Source organism: Dermacentor andersoni, chromosome 1 (assembly GCF_023375885.2).
Source record: "Dermacentor andersoni chromosome 1, qqDerAnde1_hic_scaffold, whole genome shotgun sequence".
Classification (NCBI taxonomy): domain Eukaryota; kingdom Metazoa; phylum Arthropoda; class Arachnida; order Ixodida; family Ixodidae; genus Dermacentor; species Dermacentor andersoni.
Genome location: NC_092814.1, coordinates 22,025,782 through 22,041,018, shown reverse-complemented (window position 1 = coordinate 22,041,018; position 15,237 = coordinate 22,025,782). Strand labels below are relative to the sequence as shown.

The window sequence follows — 15,237 nt, the reverse complement described above, 5'->3', positions numbered from 1 at the left end:
GCACTTGCCACATCAATATATCGTGTGCCAAGTCTAGCTAATGATGATCACACTTACCATCTGTCGAAGGCTATGTGAATGACTCTTCAAGACATACCAAGTGGTCTGCACGCACCAAACAGATTCTTAAGCAGATGCCCCATTTCATTCCTTTTGTCACTTTCTGCAATTCCACGAAAACAAAAAAATCTACACCCAAACTTGTCTTAGCTTTATTATTTGTAGGCTTTACAATGGTTGTAATCAACAACAACAAAAATGGCGCCTTTCGATTCCTTTCGTCTGCACTTGTGGGCACGCAACAAATTGCGAGCGGAAATGATAGTAGCCATGTTTTCACTGATATGTTAGAAGCATACCCTATTTATGCGCCGACGCTTGTAGCAAAGCTAAGGTATTTTCCCACCCTTAGCGGGAACATGCCGTAGTAGGGTAGTAGTGAAGACAAATGCTGCAGTTTTCGCAGCGTGCCTTTCATGTGTTTCTATGTCACTGGCAGCTAAGTGCACCCATCTTCGTTTCTGTGCGCTCAAAGTGGACATGCCTACGTTATTGCTGCAGAATTGTCGATATTAAGGATGTTATTCATTACTGATATGGAAGAAACTGTTTCAGTGCACGTAATGTACTCGCGAGAATTTTAAAAAACGCGTTCGGCGTGCTCCGCCGGCCGCCACTTTTGTTTTGGTGTCCCGTAGACAGCGGCCGCTGCCTGTTTGTTGACCTGTTGTCATCCCGCAGCAAATGCGGGATGAAAAAGAAATTTTCAGTTTTGTGGAAAATTTAACCCACACAATGATCGCACCCTTGAATTTGCAGCAATTTTTTTTTACAAAAAAGTGTAATCATTATGCAAGTAAATACGGTAATTCCTGCTCCCGATGTATGCAATATATTGGTCGAGTGTGTTTCAAGGAATAGGGAGCATTGCTTCTTTTTAATATTGTTTCATGTCTAGGTGAGTTGAAAGCTTGCAGAAGCAACCCGAACACTTTAAAATGTGTTGCACTGCAGGCCTTGTCTGACGGAACTTTTTCAAACTGCAAAGGTAGCTTTTCTGCGGGGTACGGCGGCAGCATCACAACGGTGGTGCGAAAGATATGTATGCAGTGAAGCTGTATGCATAATTCTCTTTCTGAACTCTTGACACATTGACGGGCAACTCGTAATAGTTAAAATGAGTGGTAATCGTTCTGTCGTCGGACGTTACGGTGGTTTCCCTTTCTAAAAAGCACAGAAGCAAACTTTACAATGTATGCAATGAAACTTTTGCGAACTTTATGAACTCTACAAGCAATGTGACAATGTGAAAGATCTGTGCGGTTTGCCACTGCTTGAAAAACGGCAATAGGAGCGGCCATATAACGCTATTTTAGAGAGCAGTGGCCTACACGCACAGGCATTTTTCAGTTTCAGGCAGTCAACTTTTGGAGCCAGGTGACCGATCAAAGCCTTGTGACATTGCTGTCACTTTGTTTACAAAAATCGTCAACTATGCAAGCAGTTTGTCCCAAGACAACGCCGTCCCAGTCAATCGTAGAGTAGCAGATGAACAGGTCATAAAAGCGACATCAACGGCTGATAGTTAAACGAGAGTAGGCGCTGATGACTCCCATAGAAGTCGGCGACTCCCATAGAGGTCTCGAGTTCCACTAGGTCATGGTCCGCATAGCAACAGCAGGGTTGTTGCTAATGGATTGTCTTGGCTTGGATACATTTGGCATGAGGCATCAGACAGCACCAATTTGGATGATGAATCATTGCCTCCTTTACTATATGCCTGCAGAATGGCTCGCGCTCCCAGCGAAACGAGCCTGCCCTCACTTGTGAACAAGCATCGCGACGTGGCGCTCGTGACTGACACTGTCATCACAGGCGGAGGGCGGTGGCGACGGCTGGTGACCCAGCACACTGTGTTTACGTGGTTGGTACTGCGGTGAAACCATGGTCGTCACAATCCTTTGGGTGTGCATTTTAAAGGTTCGTTGTCTGGCACAAGAATAGCTGTCACCTGTAGTGCCCGCAAACATACGCTGAACTATGATGAAGGTTAATGGCCTTTGAGGTAGTGCCCAGTGGTTCTGCCAGTGACACGTGATGCTCGTGACCAACACTAGTGGAGAGGAGAAAAGGGAGGGGGTTTGGCAGCTGGTTTTCTGCTCATGCAGCAGGCATCTAGTAAAGGAGGCAATGGATGAATCATGGATGGCACACGGCATACACTTGTATTGAGTCAAATCAAAACTACTGTTTGCTTGAACTATAGTGAACTAGAGTATACTCTAGTGGCGCGACCGGAAGGCCGGGCCAGCGGTCGGGAGCACCATGGACTGCCGCTAGGTTTTCCCGTGGCACTACTGCACCTTTTCACCTTTTCATAGAAACATCACGTATGGGCACGGCTGCCTGACTCCTAGGTCTCGCGAACCGCTGAGTCAGCAGCCGTGAAGTGACAACTGTACATGTACCGGTGGGTTCTCTAACATTACTGGAGTGCCTTGCAGACATTTAGAATTGCGAGGACATGTAGTTCGCAACATGTCGAAGCAGAGGACGGACTTGCACACTGTTTTGCTGCGGGTTGCTGAAGCGGCTGCTCTGGCTCTCTGAAGGCGTCGTTGTTTGCAGCTCCTAGGGCTGAAGATGTCTGTAGAAAGTTGAAGCGTAAACTCCGGAGGGATGAGAAGCCTATGACGGAGTTGTCAGCGGTGGGCGAGTACCATTTCGAGCCAAGATGCATTCTGCGCGAATATATCTTGCCAGATATATTCTGCAGACATATTGCCCGATAAATTCGAGAAGAAAGGAGGTTTACCGAGTGGCCCGATTTTTGTTAATCATATAACAAAAAGCCAACAAACAAAGACAACATAGGGTAAATTATTGCACTTACTAATTGAATTAAAGAAATGATAAATTAATGGCAAGGAAAGTGGATGAAAAAACAACTTGCGGCAAGCGGGGAACTATCCCATGTCTTCACATTGCGCGTTCGATGCTTTAACCAATTGAGCTACCATTTGTAATATGAAGACGTAGGATCGTTCCCCACCTGTGGCAAGTTGGCTTTTTCATCCACTTTCATTTCCATTAATTTTATCGTTTCTCTAATTCACTTAGTAAGTTAAAGTAATTTCCCCTATGGACTCCTTGGTGTCTTCGTTTGTTGGCTTCTTATGATATGACAGATGTATTGGAGTAAGATATATTCTGCGCGAACCTACTGAAGACAGGCTGCAAAAAGTGCTTGAAAGTTCTTCTAATGCAAAAAAAGTCGGCTGAAAATCTGAACGTAGCACAGTAAACACGCATGAAGGACAATGGTGGCCTGCTTTACCCTTCTAGCCTGTTATTTCAGTTTGCTGGAGGTGCGCTCTGCCAGCATGCTGGACATCCTAAGCCATGTTAAGGCGAAGCAGAAAAACCAGCTTGGTTGTCCTGACCATTCTTAGGGCATTGCAGATGAAGTCAGTTTTTTTTACATAACCACTCGTGAAGCAACCAAACACTTGAAGTTTAGTAGGATTTGAGTTTAGCTCGTGTCATTCCAATGTGTAATTGGTGCTGCAAATCTTCGTAATGCTTTTGAAAATCTGTTAAATGAATGAAATAAAGAGATGTCCTTGTGGTCATGGTCAATGTAAAGCACTGTATCCCGTACTGTAACTTCCTATATAGTAAGCCTGCATTACAACTTCATTGAACTCACATCAAACTTGTGTGCCTATAATAAGCAATTGATAGCGATCGCTGTGTAGCGAAGGTTCTGTGCGCGGTGGTAATTATGAAGGAAATATACATACTGGTCGCCAAATTATATAATACAAACAGCTAAGCCACGCACTGACTCCAGTGACTATTTTATGTTTGTATTAACCAGAAAACAAACGCGCGTGAGAACCGCAGCTGAAGCTACTAAAGGAACCCTACAATGTGGCTAAAGTTGCTAGAAAAGGTAGCAGTGGCGCCATCTTGCAGCATCCGTGGGCAAGGCGGGTGCCAGAGTCCTGCCGGTCGCAGCAATAGAGTATTTTCTAGTTCACTATAGCCGGAACCGCTGTGAAAGAAACCGCGTCAGCTATCGACGCAGTTATGGATGGTGATCTCGCAGTTCTGAAAGACGCGGCCAACGCACGTGTTGATTCAAAACGAACCTGCTGTTTCCTGCAACCACTGTAGACGAAACCATGGTAGCTATCAACACGATCATAGATGGCGATTACGCAGTTATGAAGGCACGTGGTCAATGGGGTGTTATGCAGGGCAGTAAATGCAAGAATAAAGGCTTCAGGCACAAATAGGCACGAAGTGTTCCGGCATTGCTGACATTCACGTACGATTTCCGCTGATGACTTTGGCGATGCAAACTCCGCCGCTTCGTTTCATTTGGACGCTAGCACCGTTTTTGCTCTTTTGCGGTGCTCTGCTCTTGCCAAGCTCCGAGAGGTTTTCGAATGAATCGATGTGTGTCTAAAGATGCCAAATGAACGAGAGTTTGATTGCATTAAATAGTTCATCTGCTTGCCGAGACCAAAGGATGAGTCCGAAAATGAGGGTTGAACTAACAAGGTGTTGCTGTACATGAATAGCACTGCTGGTGCAAAAGGGTCGTTTTGCTTTTGAAAACATAGTGTCTTGGCTAAAAACAACGCCTTGACTTCTATATGACCAATGCAGTTGGGCAGAAAGCCACAAGAGCATGTAGCTCTGGGCACTTTGCGTGTATTCCTGGGCTTCTTTCACGCTCGGAAAAACACTTCTATGTAGCATGTATTGAGCAACACAAAGCTGTATCGGGAGTTTTTCATATGACTCTACAATTTTCTCATTGACAGTTTTCATCTAATTATAATATTTGAGATGTTGGTTAATTAACACTAAGTATCTAATTAAGCAGAATGAAAGAAAGAATGATCTGAGTATCTCCAAGCGATGGCAAAAAACATTGCCTTGGTTCTGTTCAGCTACGTGCCATTCGCATATCTTTAATGTTTGGCTCAAGCTACGTGGGACACCCTGTATATAGCACCATACAATACATTGCCATATATGCTGTGACCAAGTGCAATAAAGCATCAGTTAGTAACACTGTGTCCTGTGTGCCTACTCTTGTGTTGTGCATTTCTTTGCGCTAAGAACTATTGACGTGCAGTACCAAGTAGCCCACCATTCTGTTTTGTTCAATCACATAGCTTTATTGTAGAAATAATTCAGCACTTCAAGAAAATGTTAACTGCATGAGCATAGACTTGATAAACAAAATACAGTTGACTCTTGTTACAACGGACCCTAATAATCCGACAAAAAATGTCCGTTTTATCTGAAGTCCGTAATATCCAAAACACCTCACTTTCGAAACTTTTGTCGCGATATCTATCCACTTCATTTTAAAGAGTGAGTGAAGAACATACAAAGTAAAAAACAAAAAATCGTTGCAGTTTCGCCCGAAAGGCGAAGCGTCAATTGCGATAGCAAATTAAGCAAGATAAGCGCGGCAGCAGCAGCGAGTGAATTGACCTTCGTGCTGTCTCATTTCAACGCGAACTAAACGTTAGATTCGAAAGAGTAGAGCCCCCCCCCCTCGGACATTTAAGTACTTGCCAGATGATGAAAGCACTCCTCATTTAAATTTTGTCACTAGTACTCAACCACTCTGTGGTACTGACTGAAGGTGGAAGTCAGGCTCCAGCCGTCCCAAAGTAAGAAGCTGTTTATTCAACGTATACAACCATAATATATAATGAAGAACAGAAGCGCCCCCTGGGGAAAAAAGAACTCAAATGAATAACGAAACTAAATACAACCTACTCCCTCCCTTATTTTTAGTGATTAGTTGTTAGTAAGTAATAGTAAGGAAAACCCCAAAGCATGCACACTGTACTTATTTACACATATTTACAAACTAGGTACACAACGCATACCTGCCAACCTTCCCGATTTGCCCGGGAGACTCGATTTTTGACTGAACTTTCCGATTGTACGATCACTGTCTTATATCTCCCAAAATGTGGTCTCCGTTCGCACAATAATGATTTTTGCGAAACCGACACCGCGAAATGTACAGCCACATCGTAATCGTCAGCATCACCAACAACGGCTGCACTAGCACCATCGGTATCATCGACTAAGCAGCCGACTACGGTGCCTAGTAAGCCGACCAAAGCCAGAGCCAATGTAGCTCTTGCATTTCATGCATAGAGTTTCTCACTACATTACCTAGAGGGAAATCTGGCGCTGCTGCGCTGTGGTATGCATGGGAATGCCGGTATATTGTGACTTCGGATTGGCATCGTTCTCGGAGAGACAGGACACCTTTAAGACGCGCTTGGCAAGTACCGTTCTGTCTGTCACAATGATTCATTTTCTACTAAAACAGCACATGAAAAGCTGTTTTGGCTTTATTATTACGCAAAAACATGTTTTGTTTAACTATGAGTACTTGTTATTGCATGTACGAATACATGTTACATAAAAAGTATCAGCGGGCCGATAAAGTTGGTGGACAGACGACAAGGTTTGCGCTCGGTTTGAAACAGTTTGTCGTCGGTTCTTGCTTTTGTTCACTTGGTCATGCATTGTAGGTGAGTAAAGATGTAATATGCGTGAACGGAAACATTTTATGAAGATTTTACTTCTAGAACGCGTTATTTGTGTAGGCATATCCACGTTTTAGACGAAGCCTCTTACAACACCAGCCAACACAAACCTCGCAGACACATATACCGGCATTCCCATGAGGGCACGGTGCCCCCTTAAGAAACTCCCATAGACAGTGGCGCCAGAATTCCCTCTAGGTGTTATAGTGAGAAACTCTTATGATTTCATGCATGCCTTCCTCCATGGTGCATCTTGTTGCTGCTGCTTGTGTGCATGATTAGTGTTGGCTAGGCTGTCTGTGTGCGGTGCGCTGTGTAAATTTAGAATCCTCATGTGCTTGATGCCATGGCGCTATCAAAGCCCAACAAAAGGCATTTGCAGAAGTTCTTGCGATCTTATACTTCTGATTTTCCGTGCTTTTTGGCATCAAGAAAAGGAGAACATTTTGCATATTGTACAACGTGTGGATGCAGCGTCAGTGTGTCTCGCGGTGTCAAAGGCGACTTGAAACTGCGTGTTTCCACAGCAAAGCATCGAAGCTATGTTCGCACTGCTGAGCAGCAAGGCAACATAGTGAACTTTCTTCAGAACAAGTGCGACTACAGTGTTATACGTGTGGAGTGCCTGTTTACAGGATTCCTCCTCGGAACACAACCTACCCCTTAGTGTCAGCGACTACGTTGGGCCTCTTCTTCATAAAATATTTCCCAAATGCGATGAAACGAAGCGCTATGGATGTGGACGCAATTCTGAAACGCAACTCTGAAGAATGCGGAGGTGGCCAACCTGAAATTTATTTCGCAGGCATCGCTCTCGAATCTTTGTTTCTTTATTCAGCATTTTCCTCAGCTGCTGCCCCGAGATTCCACTGAATCTGCTGAAGACGCTTTAAATGCTCTCGAAGCTGAGTTTGCCGTACTACAGGCGCACAGTCTTCCAGAGGACATTCTCAATGAAGAAAGGTGGGACGTGCAGTGGTCTATGGTTGGAAAAATGAAAAACACTGATGGAAAACGTGTTTCACCGAGTTGCTAAGGTGATGCTGGATTTACTCGTAATACCGCATAGCAACGCAAAGTGTGAGAAGATATTTGCCACGGCGCGAAAAACTAGGACTGAGTTCCGCTCATCAATGTGCAACACAACCCCCCAACACCTGCTGCCAGTGAACGGCCTTCAGTCTGGACCATGTTTTCAGCAAAGCTACTCCGACGAATTTTTTAACTGAGCAAAGTCTGCTGCTGCAGTGTCCTGCAAAAGGACTCATTGAACAGTGCCTGAAAGTTTGAACGAACCCCCCCCCCCCCACCGGAAGTTGAAACAGTGAATGCACCCCCCCCCTCCCCCCCTACCCGACCCCACCCCACCCCCGTTTGGCGCGAATAAAAAGTCTCCCGATTTTTGACCTTGCCAGGTTGGCAGGTATGACAATGTCAGTCCGCCGACTAGTTGGTCTGATAGTCTTGGAGCCATGCCGGTGGCCGGCGCTCTCGAGTCGGCCGCTTTGGACGTCGCACTGGCGACGATAGCAACGGGCTCGTAGACTGCTGCTGCAACATGCCAGGAGACCGCGCCTGCGTCCTGGAAGAAGGCGGCTGTAGCACGGCAGGCTGCAGCACATCGGGAGACAGCGGCGTGGCAGGCTGGCCTGGTTCCCAGATGCCCCTCTCCGGAATCCTGGAAAGCTTGGAGGCATTCCACATACGGCCGTCTCCAAGTCGGAAAGAGGCTGGTCCCCTGCTCTTGATCACTTTAGTTGGTGAAGAAAAGGCGCAGTCTCCCTTGAAACGAACGGACAGTTTTTTGATGCGGACAAAATCGCCTACAGCTATTTTCGTCTTCTTGGCGGCTCTCCTTTTGTCCGTGTAGTGCTTGCTGCTCTGCTGTTGACACCGAACCCTTTGACGAAGTTGCGCCAACTCCTTGGCGGGGTCTTCCGCAAATGCTGCTGCTGAGAAACCCACGACATCCAGCCTGGTTCGGGGCATTCTACCATGCAGCAGAACTGCTGGGGCGACCCCGGTGGTGGCGTGCGGAGTACAGTGGTAAATGGCAAGGTATTCTGTGACAGCTTGCCGGAGTGGTCATCTTTCGATGAGTGAGACTTGAATGAAATTTCTCAATGTGTGATTGAAACGTTCTATTTGCCCATTGGCTTGGGGGTAATACACCGAAGAATGTGAAAGACTGATGCCTCTGTTTTGCAGGAAAGTGATGAATTCACGCGAAGTGAACTGAGGTCCATTGTCACAAACGATCTCTTCTGGGTAGCCTTCACGGGCAAAAACACTTGTTAAAAAGTCTTTCACGGTGCTCGTGGACACTTCGCTGCAAAAATATACCTCTGGCCATTTAGAATGGTAGTCAACAAGCGTTACAGCAAATCTGGTGTTGTGAGCTGCATGCTCCAAAGGACCAACAATGTCTGGGCCAAGCTTTTGCCACGATCGCTCAGGCCATTCAACAGGTTGTAACAGTGCTGGTGATGTTTTGGCGGACTTATCTGCCTCCAGGCAGATATGGCAGTTTTTTACTGCTGTTTCCACTTGCTTATCCATTCGTGGCCACCAGAACCGCTCACGCAGTCGCGCCTTCGTGCGCGTGATACCCGGATGTGTGTCGTGCACGATGCCGATGATCTGAGCCGTGAGGGAGGACGGAACAACGAGGCGCTCTCCACGCAGTAGCAGGTTATCGACAACAGAAAGTTCTTCCCGAACGGCGTAGAATGGTTTCGCCTCTTCTGGTATGGACTTCTTTGGTGGCCAGGAACTCGACACGAATGACTTGATGGTTTCTAGGCTACTGTCGTCGAGGGCGGCCTGCCTGAACTTCTCTTTTGTCACGCAGACTGGCTCAATGAACGAGACAATTTCTTCCTCTGAGGAAGAAACTGAAGTCCATTGTCACAAACGATCTCTTCTGGGTAGCCTTCACGGGCAAAAACACTTGTTAAAAAGTCTTTCACGGTGCTCGTGGACACTTCGCTGCAAAAATATACCTCTGGCCATTTAGAATGCTAATCCATTGGGCTTTGCCCGTGTGGGTTCGGATCCCATCCTCGTCGCCAATGTGGTATTGACCGAAGGTGGAAGTCAGGCTCCAGCCGTCCCGAAGTAAAAAGCCGTTTATTCAACGTATACAACCATAATATATAATGAAGAACAGAAGCGCCCCCTGGGGAAAAAAGTACTCGAATGAATAACGAAACTAAATACAACACACTCATTCCAAAAGACATCCTTGTATTATGAGATGAAATAATATGCTACTTGCCTAGTTTTATTTCATTTTTGGAAAAAAGAACTCGTTCAAATTACCCTTGACAACAATGTGGACAATCGAAAAGTTTCATTTTCACTCGACTCTGCACTGCCCATGCTTTCGCATTTCAATAGTTTCGTTATGACGTAGTGCTGCACTGGTTTTGCTGATTCGCGATACTCTCACAAACTGCAAGTAGCCGAGAATTCAACTTCCGTGTAATGTCACGGTCTACGCCAAAACGGTCTACGCGACTGGACCAAAAAGCAGCTGCAGCGGCGATTACACTGCTCTGTCTTCACTTCATACCGCCGTCTGTCGGGCGGCGTTTCACTCACCGACAGCAGCAAAGGGTGGTGAGCCGTCTGTCGGGCGGCGTTTTACTCACCGACAGCAGCAAAGGGTGGTGAACGTATACAGCGTCGCCACTCTCCTGGCTGGGTGGTGGAAGATTTAAATTTCAAAAAAGGTATTAGGACCTTTCAGATGCAATTTTCTCATAAATTGAGTCTTTTAATGGCACAAAACAACCGTTGTGAGGTTTCTGGAATGGTATTTAAACAACCCACGTCGACTTAGTATTTGCCTTTAGTGTCCCTTTAAAGGAGTACTGACACAAAAAAAAATCCGCGTGGTTTTTTCTGCTTTAATAAGTAGTTAATGACCCAGTAATCACGGCACGAAACCTCATTTACTTCAGAGCGCGGCAGGTAATTATTTGCAGTCTTTTTTGTAGCGACCAGTCGAAGTTTCGGTTCCAGAGAGCAACGAGACGGGACAAACGGGAATGTAAACAAAGTGGTCACGTGTTCGCAAAAAGCCATGACGTATGCTCTGACGCGCAGCCAGCCTGCACGACCGGCGCGACCAACTTGCTGAATATTGTCGTGCGACTGCCGCATCGGTCGGACGACCGCAGCCAATGACAGCGCCGGTAACGTGAACGTCATGGCCACGTGGTAGACCCGGCGGGGCGGGGCCGGCGAGCAAGCGCCTCGCCGCTCTGATCATGTTTTTTTTTTTTTTTTCTCTCTCCCTGGTCGAAACGCGGGCCTCTTACGCCGCTGACGGCGGCTCATAAATGGGCTACAATTTGTTTCTGACACGAAATAATTTCTAGAATAAAGTGACCTCGAAAGAGTGCGAGTTATAAAACGTTGTGCGAAATAGTAAATTGTTGGCGTGATTTCTACTCGGACGCGGTAAGCGCAGACGCGCCAGCAATCGTCTGTATACGAAGCGGCTCGCCTGACTGGCCTGTTTACTCGTCGCTACTAACGGCACCGGGAAAACTAACCGTATTTTCACTTAAGAGAAACATAAATGTTCAGGCATTGATTGTGCTGACGAATTTAGGCGCTTTATTACGAGCTGCGGACGCATCGCAAGGACCCTCGGCCCCGGATAGACGGCCGGCGAGCTAGGCCTACATCGTCTCCCAGCGATCGCAAGCTCGCTTGGCATGCTTGTTCGCTTCTGTCGGCGCCAATGACATCAAATGTGCTGCAATTTAAGCGTGACATAACTGTGTACACGTTGTGCCGACTATCATAGGCGCTTCGTTATACGAGCTGCAAGCAATCGTGTCACAAGCGCAACCGGTGTCGGATTCGATGGCCCAGCGAGCTATGCCTGCCGGCTCTTGGCCATCGGCGGCTGTCAACGGATCCGATACTGCTAACGCGGCCTTGCGGAAACACGTCTACAGTGCTCGCATAGACGTGTTTATATTGTCATCGTTTGTTTCAAACAAGATAGCTGTGCAAATACGGTTGCTTTCACTTTCTGTTCGAAGTTACGCAGCATTCCGAACTTCCACGGAAGGGCGCCGGTTCTGGGCCGCCGCTCGCTCATTCGTACCATGTGTCCCGAATCGCCGCATGCGGGAAGTCGCACATGACGCGCCGTACTACAGATCGCACGGAAAATCGCGCCATGTGTCTCGCGCTTTAGACGTGGCCAATCACTTAGCGACTCAGATATTGCGGCCGGCGATGGCGAGGACGAACCTCAACAAAACCCTCGCATCGGCCACAATCAATGGTAAGACACAACAAATCGGCGTTGAACGTTGTGGCAGCGCAGTGAAGCTGATGGTGTGGGAAATATCCCGATGGACACGACAAAAACTGCAGTTGCAGCGACACGGAGAGCGTCCCACTACAAGTACAACAGCTAGAACAAGCAACAATAGAGGAGAAGAGCCGCATGGCAGCCCACGAAAATTCGTGATGTAGCCACATGACGTAGCATTTTCTTGGCTATTTACAATCCCGGTTGATGTCAATGTCGCGAGGTCCTCTGTTTTGCGGTTGGCTGCGCGCACGTACTTTAAAATTGATTTTAAATATGTTCTAAGCGATATTCGCCGCTAATACTTTATAGACGATGTGTGTGTGACCAACTAAATTGATCTCGCAAGTTATCTCGACTTGTAATTTTTGTGTCAGTGCTCCTTTAAGTGTAAACTTCAGCCTATTTGAATGAGTAGGCTAAGCCCAATTACAAAACACCATTTTGAGACGTTTGATGCTTTGTCTTCGAAGGCTTGAAGAAGGGGAAGAAGGTACAGCCGAGGGGACAGAAGCCCAGAATGGTGCCACGGAGACCAAGGCAGAGGAGCCTGTAACGACAGCACTGCGAGCACAGGGTAAGGAGTCTGCTATGGAGGCAGAACTGCGAGCAGCCAAGGAACGAGCCGCTATTCCTCTGGATGTGCGCATGCAACGCTTCCGAGACATGCTGGTTGAAAAGGAGGTAGGTTACATTTTGTACTAGTTGCTGGAGCTGTACATCATCTAGCCTTTCTTTGTCTGCACTTGCTAAACTCACTTGACAGTTGATGATAATCTTAAGTTAAAGGGCGCCTCACCCAGCCTCATTGCAAATTTCAGTTATACACTGGAAGCTGGAAGCGCCGTCTGAGAAGCAGGCACAGAAATCATTTTTTCAAATTGGTTCATTATTGGAGGAGATGGAAGAAATTAACTGTCCTGTTATCATGCCGCCACGAGGCGAGAGTCACTGCCACCGAAGACACTCTCTTCCTCTGCCTCTAGTAGTGTTCCCAAGTGGTGTACCTTCCCTGTCTTCTTCCATACCCGATCCGAGGGATGTACCGTGATGTAAGCCCCGTCTCCTTTCTTGCGGTGTTGCACCTTCTGTATTGATTGATTGGCCATGATGAGTGACGAGACATGCGTGGCAAAGAGGAATGCGTGCATGTGACTGTGGCTCTCTGCCTTGGAGCTGCAGAGAGATTGAAGGAGCCGGCGTTTCCCTTTGAAATTTGAGCCATTTTCGTGACACACAGCACCATAATGCTTTGCAGACACGATTGTCTGCACGTCATGTATATGCTATGCTTGTTTGTTAATATTGGCGAAACCTGGTGAAGGGCCCCTTAAAGCCCAAGCTGTAAAGCTCACCTAGTTAAGCACACCTGAATGTGAATATGGAAAGAGCATTTTGCAGTAGTGAAGTACAATTGTTAGCTTCTGAAAGAAGCTCAATTTTTAGGTTGTCAAGTGCCTGTGATTATGGGTGCAGGTGTCTGCATTCTCAACTTGGGAGAAGGAGCTGCACAAGATCGTATTCGACAGCCGGTACTTGCTGTTGACATCTAAGGAGCGCAAACAGGTATTTGAAAAGTACGTGAAGGAGCGTGCAGAGGAGGAACGACGGGAGAAGCGGAACAAGATGCGTGAACGCAAAGACCAGTTCCAGCAGCTGCTTGAGACAGCTGGCCTCAACAGCAAGTGAGTGGCTAGCCCTAATTTGTAATGGAACTGACTGTGAATATACACTGCAGGTAGCTTTTGATAGCTAGTAGGTGACAGCAGCTGGTCTGATAGAAGATTTTGTGTGCATTCTTAAATGACAGAGTAGTTTGTCTTGTCACATAGGAGAAAAAGCAGCTAACAGAGGAGACTACATATGGCAGGCACATGACTCCTTGATGCCAACGGCATAGTTTAAAAAGAATTTCAATGGTTATTGCTGGTCTGTACAACTGACCAAGAGGAGCAACTTACTATTTGGCATGAGACCAGCCTATAGGTTGCCAATTCGTTGGGCCAATCGTCTGCTAATGAAACATGTTGACTGCAGTGAACTGATCATATACTGCACTCTCGCACTATATAATGCAGTGCATGAAACATTCAGAATGTTGCTATAACACGTGAAAGAAGTGCTAACTTATTCACCAGGGACTGACACTCACTCACAAAGTCTGTGTTTCGGCACTTAGTAATTTTTTGTGAGTGTTCGGCTCGCGTTCTGCTTACTATGTTGGCATTAATGTGGCATAACTCAACTACTGCAGGATTATCTGCTAATTTAATGGCACTGGTTACCAAAAAGAAAATTGTGTTTTTTCTGTAGAAATAAGTTAAAGTAGCCAGTTAATGCGCACTCTACTTGTATGCATGTACACCCGCATTAACCCTTTAACCCTTTCGCTGTCGGACCTTTCTGGCCGTGATGCACCCCCAGTGTCGGCTTGGTTTCAGCGAACGAGCATAACAGGGAATGAACGTAGCAATTTATTTTTGATTAAGATTGGTATACAAATAACATAGTCAATGCAATATGCACATTTCAGTGTTCTGCAGCTGTTGTTAGTAAACATCATCATCATCAGCCTGACTATAAAATTCGTTCAACATCCGAATCTGACGATGCGGAACCCTCTTCCTCGCATGCAACTCTGTCCGAGTCCGAATCCGAGCTCGGCTCGCATTCTGAATCAGAATTGAGCCACCGCTCCAATGAGCAGACGAAGGTCCCGCACGCTCAGCCATCCGAAAGTAACCGCGCGCAGGGAGGATGCGCTTTCAGTCGCCCGCACAACGGAGAGAATCTGGACGTTGCGTGATCAAGAAGACAGAGGGAGATAGAAAAAGGCTAAAACAAAGTTCGAAGGGCTTTACGTTTACTGCTGCAAGTCGGAAGCGAGGGTGCGGCGAGAGAGCGAAAGCAGCAATCGAGTCACCCTTTTAGGAGAGGCAACCGCACGTGTGCCTGAACTTGACGCGCCGTAGCAGGCACACCAACAGAAGAAAAATAAAAACCTTCAAACCAGCAGAGATGGCAGAACAACCCTTGAACCCATAACCACACACGCGCGATGCATGATCCAGCGAACACGGAGCCACCGCGCCACTCAGCAAAGAGAAAGTGGGGAGTGGCAGTCGCACCGTACTCTTCAATACATGGACTAACACAGGTCGGGGCGAATATACGAACTTGTAGAAAGAGTGAACAGATGGCGTGGCCAATCCAGGAGCGCCAGCTTTGCGTTCAGGCGCGAAATTTTGAACGCACGATAGAGAACGTACCGGTACGTCAGTGACACTGTGGGGGTGAAGCGCG

At 46.9% G+C, this 15,237-nt stretch overlaps 1 protein-coding gene across 3 annotated transcripts in view; it reads left to right on the top strand.

The window, feature by feature from the left end:
- LOC126545442 (transcription elongation regulator 1) overlaps window positions 1-15,237 on the top strand; it is a 354,732-nt gene that overhangs the window by 247,252 nt on the left and 92,243 nt on the right. For all 3 annotated transcript variants that reach the window (XM_055061241.2, XM_050193319.3, XM_050193318.3), the window contains exons 11-12: window positions 12,408-12,618; window positions 13,411-13,619. In XM_055061241.2, the coding sequence (XP_054917216.1) occupies window positions 12,408-12,618; window positions 13,411-13,619 (420 nt within the window). The remainder of the gene's footprint in view (window positions 1-12,407; window positions 12,619-13,410; window positions 13,620-15,237) is intronic.